Here is an 18,288-nt window from a genome sequence, read left to right as displayed (position 1 = left end):
CTGCATGGAATTCATTTGTAGGGAAATCCATATACTCTTATAACGCTCCTCAATTGTCCCTCCTCTGACAAGAATGGACCCACTCTTTTGTTAGACATTTTTAATGGAATATCAACATACAGGATACAGTTCAGTTCTTTGAATATACCAGGCCAAAAAGCACACAGACGGAGGGAGAGAGTTGAACCGACAACCTCGGTGCTGCAGAACAAGAATGTCAGTCATGTTGCTTAGTAATATAGTAGTAGCTGTGGCAAGTCTTCAAATGTTAGTAGAGCCACTTCGTAAACTTCATAAGTTAAGATGCTTTGCTTCATTACAATCCCATTGATGGATAAAGTGTCACACTAATCTGATCAAACATAGCCAACATAGAAATCTAGTGTTGGGCTGTTTGGTTTGTGTTAATGCATCTGGCATTAAGAAATAAAACTTTATTTAATCTGTTCAGTGCCAATTGTCTCTGATCAGGTTCATTATTCATAAACAGATGCTAAGTGTGTGACGAGAAAAATCCTGATCTACATATGTCTCACAAAACAAAACAAAACAAAACAAAACAAAACAAAACAAAACAAAACAAAACAAAACAAAACAAAAAAACAAAAACAAAATACAGTTCACCAAAACGTGTGGTATATATATATATATATATATATATATATATATATATATATATATATATATATATATATATATATATATATATATATATATACAGGGACGTGCACAGATTTAGCCCAGGTGGTGCTCAAGCACCTGCCCCCTCTGCCCTGTGCCCTTTAAGTGCCCTTCTCGAGACCTGTTTTTTTTTCTCCCCCAATATTAAGTATTATTTATTTTATTGTTCTTAGATATTTGCCCTATTAAGCCAACATGTGCTGAAAATACAGTTTTAATGTTCAGCAACTTCAAATCGCGCTTCATCCTCTGCCTCTGAGCCGCGGCGGCGCTGACGCTCCTGATCAATAAAGGGCAGCTGCGCTGTCCCCGTGTTTCCCCTGTTTTAGAAGATGGTACAGCCCATCTCTGTGAGACGCGGAGTAAAGTAAACTGAGTGAATTGGGTAAGTTTATGAACGAGCCAGCGCGACATGACGGGATTATTAAGGGGAAAGGAAACAAAAGGGCCCTCGGGGCGAGACTGTCAGCGCTGCGCGTGTTGAGACCGTCTGGATAAAGTCCGCGGTAACAAGTCAGTAACTTTAGCGGTTCTGTTTGTCGCGCTATAAAATGTTCTGAAAATGAGCTGTATTACTCAGACTAAGTCAGGGCTGAGCGTAGACCAGGGCCAGAGCAGAGTGAGCTGAGCTGAGGAGACAGAAGCGAGAGGAGGAGAGAGAAGGTGAGGAGGTGCCTGGGTTCTGGACACTGGAGGAGCACAGGAACATGAACAGCCCAGGATTATTGTTATATAACATGTTTTTTGACATGGACAAAAACATCCATGTCATGATATTGACAAAGCAGATGTTTTAAGTGTAGGCTATAGTACCTTTGCATCATTTATTTGTGCTAGACTTAAAGCCACACCGTGTAGAATTTTACCCAATAAATAAAATTGAAATACAAGCATTTATTTAATGACCATTATTTTCATCATTGAAAAATACCTCAGAATTGTTCAAACAAACATCTATGAGGCTCACCCCGCCTAAGATATGGTTGTAAACTTTAATGGGAGTGGGGACGTCTCCAGCTCGTCTCCATGGAGATGTGACTAAAGGCAGTAGAATTTGAGATTTAGACAGGTTAGTTTCACATCCAAATCCATTCTTTTACTACACACTGCAGCAACAGCACTTTCTGTGTTCGAGCTGGTCATTAGGAGCATGTTTTGTTTTGCCACAACAATATAGTCCAAAATGTTACAAAGTGTGCCTTTAAGTGCAGAGCCTTGTGATAGTCCTACATTGTCCTTTAAAGTCTATGTAGTTTACTATTAGGTCCACATAGTTGGACATTTTATGTTGCTGTGTTAATCAATGGTGTGTTAGTGTCACTAATTACAGAAAAATCACTTTTTTGTCTTTTTTTTGGGGGGGGTGTGCCCTTTTGTCTTGGTTGAGCACCTGCCCCTCAAAATGTCTGTGCACGCCACTGTATATATATATATATATAGTGTGAGAGTGTTTCATAATAAGTGGTCCTGAATCAGTGTAGAAATGGAACATTGTGAAGAATGCTCCAGTAGCTTATATGTTACTGGAGCAACCGTAGGAATAAGTAGATCCATGGATAGATACATTCATTGAGTTTTGCCTTCTGTTCAATCAGGAAATAAAATAAGCAAGAGAACCAGGCAAAACGTACCAGATCCCGATTGCGCCGAGTTAGCCGTACCGTATCACAGACTGAGCTTGGGCTCGGGTTTCTCTGTGTTGGGAGAGGGGCCAGATGGCCTGTGTGGTAAGTGTCCGGCACAGACAGGCGTAGTAGAGTATGTATCTCCTCCCTCTGACAGGATTGTTCCTAAAGAGCTTTGGGCTCTTCCCCTCACTCGTAGGCCATAATCACTGGTACCAGCTGTCTGAGGAACCACTTAACCTCACACTGTCTACACTGTGCCAAAATGCACTCTCATGCTGTCACTGTGGAAAAATGATGAACACATTAGACTATCAAGAGTGCACGGCACAAATAGAATCGGGAGATAGATCCATTTCATGAATGCAGCAGAGTTTAGGGACATAGGTTTGGCTCCATTATTACAAGTCAGCAAAAACATTTGGTTTTTACTTCAATTCGCAATCGATTGTAATGGTATTACAAGTGATTTTTAGGACTCTTAAAGGCACACTGCGTAACATTTTGAACTATACTGTTGCCATCAGCACAAAACATGCTCCTAATGAGCAGCTCGACACAGAAAATGCCATTTCTGGAGTTGGTAATCAAAGAATCGATTCAGATGAGGACCTAGCCAATTTAAATCTCAACTTCTGCTGACTTTAGTCAACATCCCCATGGAGACGAGCTGGAGACGCCCCCACTCCAGGTAAAGTTACATTCATGTCTTTGAAGAGTTGAGCCGCTCACAGCAAATGTTTGTTTGTACATTTATGATGAAAATATCAGTCATAAAATAAATGTATTTCATTTTTTTTTATTGGGTAAAAATCTACGTGGTGTGGCTTTAAATACTAACAACTATATTTATACAGACGAGAATTCTGTCCCTCCATCTTCTCACGTGTTCCAAACCAAATTGATGATGTAATGATGTTCTGAAGCTGCAAGAAGTCATAGGAGGGAATTCAACATTTGACCCTACGCCTGTCCTCTTGCAGCCTCTTACAGAGTTGTTGCTGGTCCAATTCCTCGACTTGGTGGCTTCTACAGTATGTTCATACTTATTTGGAGGACTGTCTTCAAGGTTGTGCACTATAGGATGGGTCAAATATAGCAGTGTTACAGCGACCTTCATTGGATGAAAAATGAAGTACAACAATAACTGGTTCAGAAAAATGGTGGCTTCTTCTCTCAGTCAGTTGTTGGCAAGTCTAGAACCACCGGATCCTCTCAGCCCACCGAAGTGAGTTCTACCATTGCCAAAGACCAATGGAGAGATCACTACATTAGCTTCTCTTACCAAGTATTCTGCTTTCATGGAAGCCGCTCGACATCTGAGACCGACCGGTAACAGAGATAGATCACATTTCAGTTTCACAATACCGATGTGTATAGATCTGCGCTGCATCCTCTCCCATATTGGCACTACACATGATTGCTCAAAGTGGAGAACAACAAAGCAAAAATGTGCTAGTGCCAAACTGGGCAAAGACAATGACATCAATGGAGGAGGTCGGGTGGCAAAGACAGAGGTGTGTTAGTCTCTACTCTGTTTATGGCCCTTTGGTAATTCACTGAGAGAGTGCTGCCACAGTGAATTCTACCAGTGCCATACACAGAAGAGGAGGAGTACGTTAGAAACACAGTCAATACAATTATATAAACATAATGTTACTCTGAACTATAAGGCTGGGCACCGTTACATCTTTGTTCAATACCGGTACTTTACGATAACGATACTTGGTTTTCGATACGTATGCTAAAATATTTGTCATAAACAACCATGAAACAGATTCATTTATTTTTTATTTGCACCATTAGTTTGTGGTGAAACAACCAAGAAACTTACTTTTTTCCGAATGAATATAAGGATTCAATATTTCTTTTGGTACCTGCATTTTTTTTTTTACCATTTAACGGTACCCAGCCCTACTCTCAACTAATTAGACAACAGCATGTGGTAAAACAAACACCTTCACAATGCACACTTATAAAATAGTTTTATGTTTTACTTATAAAAAGGTCAGGTCCAAGAGATTTAGCCGCCCACTTCTTTTCCACAGTGTAGAGAAAAAGTGGCCTGTCTGGATGGTTCAAAAAGAACCTCCCCCTTTGATTCCAAAAGTCTGGTTTCGTCTATATTCACATCTTCAATATGTGCCTTTCTGAAGTCAAGCTTAGAACTTCAATTACACATACAAAAAATCAGACCAGACACATGTAACTTGCCTTAAAAGAATCAATCAATCAATCAATCAATCAATCAATCAATCAATCAATCAATCAATCAATCAATCAATCAATCAATCAATCAATCAATCAATCAATCTTACTGCTTTACTGCTTTACTTCATTCTCTTTGAATATCGTGCTGAAGAAAGGGATAGAAACCCTGCTGTCTCCAAACATGGGCTGGTGGTTCTAATGGTTCTGGTTACTATCATTGTACCATTGGTAAAAACTTACCCTGTTTTGTCCCCTGGGTGGTTTGTGTCTGACTAAGGTAGGAAGGGTATCCACTCTAAAATAAAACCAGCTGATTCAATAAAAAATCACTGACAAGTTCAAATGAATGAGTCTTTTTCCACAGTGCCAGTCTTCACAACAGGACTGCTAATCCAACTTCTCTGGGAAAGCACTATCTGGATCTTGCCCCCTCGATGCTGGAGTTGGATTTCTCGCAGAGTTTTGGGAAGGCGTGACGTGACGCCTTCCATTCTTTAACCCCGGCCTGGTGGAGAAGCAGTCCTTGTGCATAGATTGATTCTGGTTGGTGGGGAATGATGCGCTAAGTGATTTTTGAGATGCTCCAAATGGCTCCCAAAGCAGAGCTCATCTTCCCTGTTTCCGGGAGGGATCGATACCGGTAAAAAGCTCAGGAGAGGAAGAGGCGGAGAGGCTGGCAATATACAGGCACAAAGCTACATTTTGAACATACAGTTTATCATATAGTGACTGCAAATGGAAAAGAAGATCTAGAACAAATATATAGTTCAAAATGGACGGATGTATGAGTCTATATAAAGAAGATCTGTGTTCTTCTTTAATGAGTCTATATAAAGAAGAACACAGATTTTGCCTTAGAGCAGAAACAAAACATAATTTACTAGATGACATAACAATGCTACAGTTCATTCTAAAAGTGAAACACAGACAACTAAATAAATAGCCTAAACAAATGAGTATCAACGTTAAGTCTCACTGTCTGCATTTGCTTCTCCTCACCGTGTCTGCTCTTTTCTGGTTTTGCGTGAAGTGAACAGCAGAGGATTTTCGGTTGGACAGGTAATTAGTTGGTAAGCATCTTAACCCACTGGCTGCATAGTAATCCATCGCACCCCTCCCTCCCCTCCTTACACTTTTCCAGGCCGTCCCGGGGCAACGCACACAGCATAGTGGCCGCTGAGCGTTCACGCACTAAAGCGTTCTGTCCCTGACAACTAAAAGTGTAGTCTATAAATGATGGAAACAACATAAACAGTGTCTTCAGAGCCCGTCCAAAAAGATACAAAAACCCCCCAATAACACTCGATGTAGCCTGTAATGTTGCCTTAAAGTCTTATGGCAACAAAACTTACCGGCATCCCGTGTTCCAGGTATGGTTCTCCTCTTGCTCCTTTGCTCGGGGCAAACCTTCCTAGTGCTGCAACACTTCTCAATCCCGGTTTTTATAGCCCCATGAGCGCAGCTCCTTCCGTGGCTCTCGTTTACCTGCTGCCGGTCTCTATTAGACAGATTGCAGGTGGAAAAAGACGCATCATCCCCTTTTCAGCAGATGGAAGTTTGCCGGAGTGGGAAGGAAGGGTTTGGGGTTACAAGAGTTACCCGTTAACCCATTGTCCAGAGCATGCATTATGCAGGAGGCGCAGCCGGTCCGTGGCCTTTCCTCTCCTCCACTTACTGTCAAATAACTCCAGTCCTCACCTGGCGCTTCATGAGGCTCATTATGTGGCTCTCATTAAGAGCCCTATGACGCATCTCAATAATCCATAAAAGTTACAACTGCGACGCTATTTATACTCTTCTAGAATCAGAAGTCTATGCGCTTCTGTCCAACCTCGGGTCATATTATTGAAACTAGAAACCGGAAGGCTCACACACGTGAATAATTGATGAGATGATCATACTGTCTGTTAAAGGGCGTCATCGTTTCATGTGACCATGCAGGCCCTTGACTGGCTTTGCGACTTTGTTCATTAGCAAGATGTGTGTTGGAGCCTAGACTTTAGGCTTTAGGGCTATTTCACTATACAGTATGAACAAATAACATGTAGTGGTGAGGTTGATCCCCTTAAACTCTTTAGAGCATTAATAGCTTTCAGCAAAGTTCTCGCATCTAAGAGCGGCACAAACTGCCCTCTGGTGGACACAAGAGCAACATGCAGCTCTGAGATGAAGATCAGAGTCATCATACATTCAACAGTCACTGTGGGGACAGAAACTCATGAAATGAAATAAAACATCTTCTGCTTTGTTTGTTCACTTCAATAAGATCAAGGCTCATTCAGATTATTTTACTTGTTTCAAAAATATTCCACCATGAGAAATCCAACCAGGATATTGCCACACTAAATCCAAGACCTGTATTCACATACTAAATCATTGAAAGACATGCATATAAGCAGATTCTTTTACATTTCTACCGCTGTGGTATAGAAAGCCTTCTTACTTCTGCGATCACGATGTGGTTTGGAAACGCTACGGCGAAGAAAGAAAAGAAAGATTTAAATGGTGTTGTCCGCTCTGCCAGTTAGACCATCGGTGTGGAAAGACATTTACAAACAAAGACTTATGTCGGGCATTGACCATCATTTCGGACCCGCTGCATCCTGCCAAGGACCTGTTTGAACTTCTCCCTTTCTGGGAGCCGCTATCGTGCTATTGAATGTGATAAATGCCGCCACAGTAAAAGCTTCTTTCCACAAGCGATGATGTCTTTGAATGGTACACTTTGATCAGGCTTATTACTTTTTACCTTCACAAATTCAATTTTTTTGTATTGTATTGTAACCTCTTTTAACTTTTTTTTTTTTTTTTTTAACTATGTGACATGTTTGACAGTGCACTTTGTGCTACTACTGTAAATGACAAATAAACTGAATCTGAATCTAGAAATGTCTACTCTTTTTTCGAAAAATATTGTACTTGTTTTAAGATGTTTTTTGGTTTATCAACGAAAATATAGACCATATTTTTTAACTGCATAGGCTACACTTGTTAAAGCTGGGGTACCTTATTTTTCCTGTTCAAACAGTGACATTTTTTTGACCCAAACTTGTTTCTAGCTCTCACATTCCCTCCTGTGTATTCAAATAAAAATGTTGTTAGTATACATTTTGTTACAAAGTAATAATTATTGTTTCCTGAGGTAACGCCACCATGATATAACATTTGTATAATAATCCTTGAACAAAGTAACAGTGAAGTTGAATGTATTAATCTCTGAATGGGGAACTGGTACCCCAGCTTTAAGTTTGTGACATTAAAAACACCCATTCTACTACATGTAAAGTAGTTTCACTGATGTTTAAATTAGAGCCAAATATATGTACCTTACTGAGGCCTTTATAGCCTTATCATTATCATTATATCTTTACAGGCAATGTTCATGGGCTCATTTGGCTGAGAAGGACCCATTAAATAAATAATAAAACAATAATATAGCTTTGGCTCACAGTCTGATGAGACGTGTTTACATGCATTAGTCCTAATGTCACTGTAACTGACTCAGCTCCTGTAAAGTGAGTCTTTAGTCTGGTTTGTGCACATGTATTATTGTTATTTTGAGTGATGAGATGTAATGCCCTTTACAGGGAGATCTGTTCATTTGAAAGAGCCGTTCAAAAGATTGGATAATTGTTATTGCAATTTGTTTCATGACCCAAGCAAGAGGACTCATATTATAAGACCTGATCGGTGACAAGCACACGCTTTAATCTAATCATCTTTAAGTTTTTTTTTCTTTCACTTTCACCGATTCTTCAATTCATTCAGGTCAGTCAGTGTAAAACTCAATGAAACACTCACAATCAAGATCAAGATCCTGGTTGAACCTTAAAGAACAAAAGCCGTACTTGACTTTATTAACACTTCAAACCAGAGCTCTTTCCCAGGAGCTCCAAGGACAGATGTTGGAGAATATCCCTGGCCAGCTTTAATCAACCATCTGACCATAAAATTATTTATCCAGCCTTGTTATTTATATTCCAGAATTAGGGAAACTGGCAACATTGACATATTTTTATTTACTTCAAGTTACAAGGGAAGCACATTTATTTATTTCTTGCCATAAAAACTCATGGATGTTTTTCTGAATCCACGACAGATGATTGAAGATTAAAATATATAAACATTCAAACAAACTATAGTCAAAAGTTCATTTGACTCAAATTGTTACAGACAAATGGATTTGACCAAAGTTCAATGGGATGTCCCATTGTCCAAAGAATATTTGGTTAATTGTTAAAAAAAAAAGAAAAAGCCCTGCCCTTATAAGATTTTTTTAATGAATCACAAATTGTATTTAATTGTCAGCATGAATGATATTATTAGTAATTGTAAAAGAAGTAGGTTTATTTTTAATTTTCTTTTTGACTCGCAAAACAATCAGAAGCTTTCAGTATTATAAACCAAAGCTTGTGTACTTTGTTAAAGACACCAAATTGAAATCAAAGTGTATTAATACAATAAATGTATGCCCATTGCTTTAAAACCAAAAGAAACCCTGCTAATTATCAGGCCTGACCAAACTGTAAAGACAAGTCACTTTTTCCAGTGTGGGACAAATCCACAAACTGCCACACAGTTATAAGAAAACTAGTTAGTCCTAGCTCTTAGCTGTATTTTCAAAAAACAAAACAAAATAAAAAGCTTTATATTATACAGATTCTAACCTATTGTTAGGTTTTGTCAAAACAGTTCAGTGTTTGGTCCCACTATTTGGAAAGCAACGGGCTACAAACAAAGAGCACTTCTATCAGACTAATGATGAAGATGATCCATGTTTTTGCATATCAGGGGTATGAACGACATGTTCTTTGGACGGATTGAATCAACAATGTCCGTCCACAAAGGACCTTTTGTTTCTCAAGTTAGAATGACATGTAAGTGTCAAACTGAAGGTGTTGACAGTTGACCTTAACTGTCCACAAGTTAAAACACTATTATACTTCTCTACTGGCAATAGGCAAAGGTTCAAAGTTGAAAAATTGAACAAGGCCCTACTCATGTGTCACCCCCATGTTCACTTCACTTCTGGTTCATGCCACAATACAAGAGGGCAAGGGGAGGAGATTGGTGTTGAAGGTCTGAGTGATGCATCAGATCAACAATTGACATGATTCTCCCTGAATTTCATTGGTGTCCCACACCGTCTGCACAGAGGGCAGCGCTGGCAGAAAAACAAACATGGGTTCCACTCCTTTGCTTCTCGGAGGCAATGAGGCTTCCAAAATTATTTTCCGGGGAAATGTGGCAAAAAATAACAATGACTGTAAAAATAGAAATCCATGGTTATTTTACAACAGGCAGCACTGAAGAAAACATAAGATTGTCATCCTGCTCCTCTGCAGGACAGGAGAAGTCTACTGTAGTACGCAGTCAAATGAATGCACATGTTGAAACAGAAGAGGCAGTAAACCAAATACATGTAAACAGTCCCGTTGTCAGTGGCACAGTTCCTGGGACACCTCTGGTCCCATTGCTGGTGCAGATTGAAAGCCAAGGCTCAAAGCCAGAAAAGTGTGAAAATGAATGGCTCCATTCTAGTCCAAGCACGCTCTCAAAGGAAAGAGGGGCTGGGAAGAGGGTGGCCATGAGTTCCGAAACAGTATTTTGCAATCACACTGCAAATCCTTATGAAGGCATAAATATCCTTGTATTGGTGTAAAAATAGTCTTAAATATGAATATAGTAGTGAGTCTGTTGTCGTGTGTTCTCTCTCCATTCACTACAACTCCATATCCTGTGCCTCGTCCTCAGAAAAGTCTGACATGGAGCTCTCCGATGACGAGTCGCCGCCCTCCTCCTCCTGCTCCTTTAGGGCTTCCTCAGTGGCGTACTTTTGGATGTACTCTGAAACACACAGCAATGACACCAAACTCATGTCGCAGTAAAGTTAATACTGCCTCTCCACCAGCTCTACCTTTGATTTTGTGCTTGTAGTTTTCTGGCTGATGCAGGTACAAGGCAGCTGCGTCTCCGTTTAGCGGGTCAATGGGGTTGGGATAAGCCAGCAGCTGAGGCAGGAACATGTCAAAGATGTTGGTCAGATCTGTCAAAAAACAAGAATCAAGATATAACACAGTCCACTATGGCAGTCCTGGTATGGTTCAAGTAGGTCCCAGACTGTCCACTAGAGGTCTCTACTCTTTGAAGGCGACACAAAACCTTTCCAAAATTCAAATATCGAGAGTTTAAGAGCATGATGCAGGCTAATCAGCAGTGTGCTAGTCAGGGTTTATACAGGCTGAAGCAAGTCAAACTGAATGCTTTTTAATACCGTTTTTTTAATGCTCAAATACTATATTTTAATGCCACAAAAGCACTTTACATGAGACAATTTTTACATTCACCCCACACTTGGTGGGGTTGAGTTCCCCCTGGCACTGACAGAAGCGCTGTCGTGCCTGCACACCATCTGCGCCAACGGTCCCTCTGACCACCACCATACATTCTCACACACACACACACACACACACAAACAAACACATCATACATCCTGGCCTATTGTACATGTTTTTAGTGGTAGGGGAAACCGGAGTACCTGGGAGGAAACCTACGAAGACATGGGGAGGAGAACATGCAAACTCCACACAGAAAGGCCCCGCCCAGGTGGGAATCGAACCCGGGACCTTCTAGCTGTGAACTAGCACTAACTGCTGTGCTACCATGCAGTTCTGGACCTAAATGCCCTTCACTCCTACACCGAACCTCAAGAGGTGAACTTTACACCCGAGTGTGGAAACTCTGTGGAGACTGGGAGCGCCCGCTATGGCAGGCTGTGGCTTCAACATGGACAGCACCACAGTTTGATCTTTACAATCAGTCATAAAGAGAGAGGAGCCTGTCCGCATGCCGCCAGACCAGAGTCTTCCATTTGCAACACGAGTTTCCCACTCATTCTGATCCGACGAGTGAGTGGATGGTGAAAGAGAAGATTGCAATGTCCTGCATATAAATGATCTTTGCATAAACGAGAGCTTAAATCAGTGCATTTGGATCTGTATCGGGAAGTCTGGCCTTCTCTGCCAAGACTGCTGCCTCCGCGACCCGGCCCCGGATAAAGTGGAACAAAATTGATGGATTGGTTATAAAGGGTTTGACAGTGAGAGAGACGCAGAGGAGTGGATCTGGTGTTCAGAATGAGCTTGTCCACTGGGACAAAGCATTGAATATTTTTGTATTTCAGTAGGACAACACATTCTTAACAGCCCATCAGCCAGACGAGCAAAACATGTTTAAATGTGGAATGTGATAATGGATAAAATAGATATTTTATTGTATGTGCTATATTCACAGTGTTTCCAATCTCGTCAAAGTAGGGGGTATGCGCCTGGTCACCTAAAGCTTTAAAGGGTACATGGCTCCAAAAAGTTTGGGAACGACTGTTTTAGACCTATATTTTGGTATTTTTGATTAACTAATACAGAAAAAAATTGTTGAGCAATGTCATAATTTTCCAATTTTAAGATTTAATGCCAGTTTGAATCCAATTGAATGCTTTATAGAACAGTAAAAGAGTTATTGTTCACATGAACACTTGGACACTACTGGTAAATCCATGTAACTCACTGTAGAGACTCAGGTCCACGGCTTTTTTCTCCACTTTTTTATATTCTTTTTAGCTAACATTTATTTATGGATTACGTTTGCAAGTACCCACAAACATGGCAGATCTCGATGGTAACAGTGAATTAATAACATTCCAACCCGAACTATATAGCTGCAGCTTGATGCTACATGAGCCTATCTGAGCCTGTTCCTTTCAAATGCGCAGATTTCGTTTGCTGCTGAATACAGACCTGATATAAATGTTCTATCCTCATACAGATGAATAGGGAAGCCAGCGCAATATTTAAGTATGGTGAGGTATGTTATGTCCTTTTCATGGCATTTATAACATCTCTGTGGTTTCTTTGTCATTAACATCTTACAAGATGAGGTTTAGGGGCCACTAGATGTGATTCTGACCCCACTGATTTTGAGCTCAGGACACTTTTAGACACTAAAATAACATTATTTTCTAACTTTATGTCTTCCTTATCACATGATTATTTCATTATTTCTCTAATTACTTTTTTGGTCATATCTAACAATGACCTTTGTTCTAAAGAAAATGTGCTGTCCTCATTATAAAATCAGGTTACAGCAACAGTGAATGGCAAATCTATAATATATGTCCACAATTAAATAAACATAGGACAGTGATTAACAGTAAAACACAGCAAAAAAAAACAACAACACACAATTTATCTCTGATGCAGGTAACAATAGATTGCACAGTATCTTCAAGTCAAATTATTGTTATCGCAATATAATACATCATGTTCTTAATTTAGTCCCATTTTAGCCATGTTCAGGTTATTCTTATATTGAAATTGAATGTAATGTAATGTACAGCGTCGAAATAGTAAAATATGTGCTATGTTGTTTTATTGTGCTATTCATGATCAAATGATGGAAAGTTACACATGTGTGTTAGTAACTTAGACTGTGACCTACCATAGAGAGCAGTCCATGTCTGGTTTATGACATCTAAACACACAGTTCCTGATCTGAAAAGGGATACAAATAAAAAACAAGTACACTCAATACTTTGTGGACACGAAGAGTAGCAAATATAAAGACTTTGAAAAACATCAATAAGCAAAACAAAGCAAAAACACTTACGCTTCATCGATGTTGGGGTGAAATATCTTGTTCATGAACCCTAGGATTACAAAGAGTTATTTGAAATGTTCAAAAGTATGAGATCATATTATTTACATATAAGAAAGTACCTATAGATGGTGACTTGAAGGGGTATTTATCTGGAAGGTCGACCCGCACCTTCCACACACCACCTTCATATGGCGCTGAAACAAGTGGAACTTGGGTCAGATTCAATTGAAATATTAGAACAAATTCAGGGTTAACATAAATTAGAGCCATACAATAAGTAAAAGCACTTGGGGTGTCATTATTGGTAAATGCAACATGTGCCTTTACTATGAACATTCTCACCTCTCCTCAGACCTGTTAACTTTTCAGGGAGGGTGAGATTATCAACCTGTCTCCTGGAGATGTTGCTTCAACCAAATTCACCCATGGGTCCTCAGCAGGACATTCTCCGGATAATGTCCTGGAGAATAACTTTATCCTGACATTGTACTGAGGAGGGCATGTGTGAATTCCTGTGGCTTAGAGCTGTACAATTAATTGACATTGAATTAATGTTGAGGTTTTATTTACTATAATAATCTAGCCTCACATGCTTGGTTGGCCTACTGGTCAATCAAAGGTGCTTACAGGAAACAAGTTTGCATGTGCTGCAGTGCAAACAGGCAGGCTGTACAAACTGCAATTAGGTTCCACGTGATTGCATCGAATGGCTAAAAGCTAAACGCACTCTGGTAATAGTTGTTTGGACATATTTTGTTTTGAGAAAAGCCACATGGAACTAAAAATGCAAAGTCAGTTGTGGTAAAGCCCATTCAGCCTGAGCAAAGACTCGCACTGAAAGAAGTTTGTTAGATCTAGACAAACTGTGACATGTTGCTTTGCCAGCTTATTAGCTCAGTGCTAACAACAAACAGCATTCATTCTGAACTCTAGTGAAAACAAAGCAAACCGGTAAGATTACAGCACTAATGCTCTCTATCTTGTTTGTTGGGCTATTGAACAGACTGGAGTCTTAAATCTTTCTCCTTAATGTTGTGCAGCATAGAGCCTTTAACTTTAATGAACCACGATGTATAGCATCAGTTTTAGAAGTATGTATTTAAGGGTAAAACTCAATTGCATGAAAATATACAACATAAATGGCCTTTGAAAAATGGCTTCTTCTTTTAGTCGAAATCGTGCAGCCCAAAATGACCTATAGGTAGGCTTTTTAAAATGGTTCCCTCTAAAAATGATTCTCTTCCTAATGCCTCATTTTGATAATAACTTGAATAAGTTTAGTTGCTCTTGCATCATGCAACCTCAAATGTTCCACATTCATCTGTAATTTTACTCACTTCCTTTCGGTCCATGGAACTTCACCACAAACTCGTTGAGTCCACTGAGAATGGTTACCTCATGTTGGCTCTCAATGCTGCAGGGTTAGATGGTCAAGGAGAAACAGACTGTTGGCAGCAAGAGCACTATTAAATAAACTCCCACTATACTCATACTAATGGATTCATGACCATCTCAGATTTGCATCAAACTTGGCCTGATTGTTGTTGATATACCAAACGGTGAATGTGGGACGTTGGAGTTAGATCTGGCAAAAGCCAGATTAAAATGACAGTACAAATATGATAAACACAGTAATATCAAGTTATCAAGCTATAAAGGGTCCAGTTTAAATCGTTTGGGAAGTGGTGGGACTTACAGGGCTATTATCTGTTGATTGGATCAAGTGCACCTTGTTTTAGCCAATCACAGCTAAGTCTCAAAAAGCAGCTACAAGCTCTAAAATATACCACTTCTATACTAATACTATATACTTTTCATGTAATGTAAAGTTCAAGTTGCTTCATCAAACTTAAATTGCCATGGTACCATTTTCAACAAAAACAAAATTACTACAGGAAAAAAACACAATTGACATTGATTATGCAGGATGTGATACCTATAGCCCAATTTCATTTCCTTACAATTTCTATCATTGTGATTTGATCAGGTGAGATTGTTGAAGTGTCAACAGATAAATATTTACCTTTGATGTCAAACAATTAACAATTAACTAAAGTGTCCGTAAAAGCAACAGACTTTTAATCCTGTCTAAAAAAAAAAACACTAAAGCCCTGATGGTTGGCCACAGGTGTAATCAAGCTGCAGCAGATGACTTGGGTGGAGAGAACTAGTCATAACCAATATTGTGTGTTGTTAGGAAGCACAAGACTAACTTGACTCTGACAGAGACTGCACAGATGGTAAAAACGTAAGCAAAAAATTAAACAACATTTTTGACTGCCTGTTTCATCACCATTCACAATTCCTCATGTCATCTGTTTTTGAAAAGGTTTTCAAACCAGCAAGGTAAAAACAATTCCAGACAAAAACAAATCATCTTGCTTTTATGCCATTAGAACAACTCAAGGCAAAATATCATTTGGAAACCACCACAGGTTATCCGGGGGCATCCCCGGATAAATCAGCTGTAGTATTAAAGTTAAATTTACGTTTAAAGTTCAAATAAAGAGCAAGAAAAGAAAAAAAATTCCCAACTAAGCTACCATTGCAAATAAGCATTTTAATGAAGGAATAGAGGACACATGATACATGTGGTGTAGTTATACGTATGTACTATACTATGCTATGCTATGCTATGCTATGCTATGCTATGCTATGCTATGCTATGCTATGCTATACTGCAGCATGATCCACTTTATAAATAATTTATTCGCACATAGATGATTACACTTAACGGAATAGGCCACCGTTTTTACATACTAAGATATGTTCTTACCCTAGCCTAGACGAGTTGATGTGTAACTGTCTGGTCTTTGTGCGTGCGCTCAGTCACGCAAATAGACCAAAGACGTTGTTAGCATTTAGCCTCTCCGTGCATATTCCTATAGCTCCAAACTAGGGTGAAGTTAGAAGCAACCAATCTCCTCCAAGTTTTCCCTATTTAAATAAAGTTACAAGCCAATCCAAGTCTAGTTATATAAAATGATACATGTCGATTTTCTAAGCCGGCGGGACAGGCTAAATGCTAACAATGTCTTGGGTCTATTTGCGTGACTGAGTGCATGCACAAAGACCAGTTATGCATCAACTTGTCTAAGCTAAGGTAAGAACATATCTCAGTATGTAAAAACGATGGCCTATTTAAGTGTAATCATCTATGTTCGAATAAATCATCATCATGAAAGTATGAAATTGAAGCTTGCTTTCTTCATGATGAAAAGTATGTTGATTTTACATGTCACGAACCATGTGATGTCCTTGTCTCCCTGTGCTAAACTGTGGAGTGCCTTTGCCTGAAATAAACAAGGATGCTCATATGAATGGACATAACATGAAACCTCAAACTGAGGGATAAATCAAATAATAACATGGACGCACATTTTCTCCAGTTTGGCTTTATCCAAATCTAAAAACCTCTTGAAAAAGTGTCAAAATAATGACGAACATGTAGATGGAAGCGCACGAAAAGGGTGACAAAAACTGTTTGAAAAAAAGTGTTTAAAAGTGTTTAAAAAAAAAGAAGTGCCAGCAAAGCAACAAAATGCAATATGGAGATAACTCAACAAAACTGTGGCAAAAACATGGTGAAAACACAACAAAAACGCTTCAAAAATGTGATATAAACGACGACGAGACAAAAAGTTATAATCACTATTGTAGGTCTTCACTTTCAAATGAGGCATTACACTGTTGTTCTGCAATGGAGAAGCTTTTAGATTTGGGTAAAGTCAAACTGGAGAAAATGCACTCGGTTCAGTCGGAGGGTAACAGGTAAAAGTCTATAGTTTCTAATGCTATTGGTGTGGGGGAAACATGTTAGACCAGCCTCTGTCCCTGCCCCCATCGCTGCATGTGTTTGTCTTGCCTTGTTGTTCGGATCAGCTGTGTAAAAGCTCCGCCCTGCGCCCTGTTCTGGATGGTAACAACCTGACCAATCAGAGCACAGGTTCAGGCTGCAGGACAAAAACAAAACAATTCCCTTCACGCTGGAGGAAAAAAAAATAAAATCCTTTCCTTAACTTCCACAAGCACAGTTGAAAATAAACCTACCCATCAATAAAAATAACTGTTGAGGCAAACTGTTTGGTTTTATATCCAACGATATGTAAGGGTTAAGAGAAAGTCTTGTAGTGAAAAATAAGGAACGGGCAGTCAAATTCGAACCAAAAATCTATAAAGAACATAGTGTATTGAAAAAAGATCTTGCAGACAGAATTGTGAGATAATAATAAAGTCGACATTGGAAGATCATTCAATAATGTTAACACTGAATAAGAGTCTAATACAAATACAAGTGTGTTTATCAATATGGTAGATGCACTGCAACTGTAACTCAAACTAAGCAACAAATTACTCCGAGATGAATTATAATAAAATAACTTCGATCGAGGCAGTGTTGCCGTTGAATAGAATCTTGCAGTCCTCGGGACAAACAGCTTTCCAAGTCTAAGCTGTATTTTGTCGTCTGCTTGCGTTAGCGTGCTAAAGCAGCTAGCCTATAATGTTAATCCGTAAGCAATCCACATTCTGTAAGAGAAATGTCGATAAATATGGCAAGACAGCTCATGACCACTGTCTTTTATGAACTGTCAGACCATTACCAAGACAAAAACAAGCTATTAAGCTGAGCAACTATCTCTCAGGGCTAAGGCTAACAATGTTCAATGCTAACAGAGTTATTAGCCACTGTTAAGAACGTTACAGCGAGTTGGCCAATTCTGCCCTGACAAACAAATAACAAGTGTGGACACCGAGCCCATATAAATCCGAAAACAGCGTTAGTTAATGTAGCTTCATCTTAACACTCGACCGAAGCAAGCTAATATCTGACAATCCGAATGCTCAATAACACACACACATATATATATATATACATACACATATATACATATACATATATATATGTATATATATATATATATTTTTTTTTTAACAGCTACCATTAGTCAAATGGTAGCTGTTAATGTTACCAACAAAGGACAGCTGACAAACATTACAAAGGACTAGTCGATTTCGCTGATTACTTCTGCTTGTTTATGTTCAGCAAAGGATACAGTTTCACCACGTCGGTATCCATTCGTCTTTTGCCCGGACTTGGAGACGACATTTTTGTTTT

General features: G+C 39.2%; 1 protein-coding gene across 1 annotated transcript; it reads right to left on the bottom strand.

The window, feature by feature from the left end:
- Positions 1–8,410: 8,410 nt before the first annotated feature.
- Positions 8,411–18,288, bottom strand: LOC306972092 (ubiquitin-conjugating enzyme E2 H-like). The gene is made up of 7 exons (XM_079568569.1): positions 18,227–18,288; positions 14,510–14,586; positions 13,292–13,366; positions 13,182–13,221; positions 13,014–13,066; positions 10,435–10,563; positions 8,411–10,364 (listed from the first exon to the last, which is right to left on the bottom strand). The coding sequence occupies exons 1-7, from the start codon at positions 18,277–18,279 to the stop codon at positions 10,240–10,242; spliced, it is 552 nt and encodes a 183-aa protein (XP_079424695.1). The 5' UTR covers positions 18,280–18,288; the 3' UTR covers positions 8,411–10,239.

This window comes from Gobius niger (assembly GCF_951799975.1).
Source record: "Gobius niger genome assembly, chromosome: 12".
NCBI classification, from domain to species: Eukaryota; Metazoa; Chordata; class Actinopteri; order Gobiiformes; family Gobiidae; genus Gobius; species Gobius niger.
The sequence above is the reverse complement of the archived record's forward strand: the minus strand, read 5'-3'. Positions and strand labels throughout refer to the sequence as shown.

Coding starts and splice junctions, on each gene's coding strand:
- LOC306972092 (XM_079568569.1), bottom strand. CDS start 18,279: ATGTCGTCTCCAAGTCCGGGCAAAAGACGAATGGATACCGACGTGGTG. Junction 14,587..18,226: donor GATACCGACGTGGTGAAACT/GTATCCTTTGCT, acceptor CTAACCCTGCAG/CATTGAGAGCCAACATGAGG. Junction 13,367..14,509: donor GTTCCATGGACCGAAAGGAA/GTGAGTAAAATT, acceptor CACTTGTTTCAG/CGCCATATGAAGGTGGTGTG.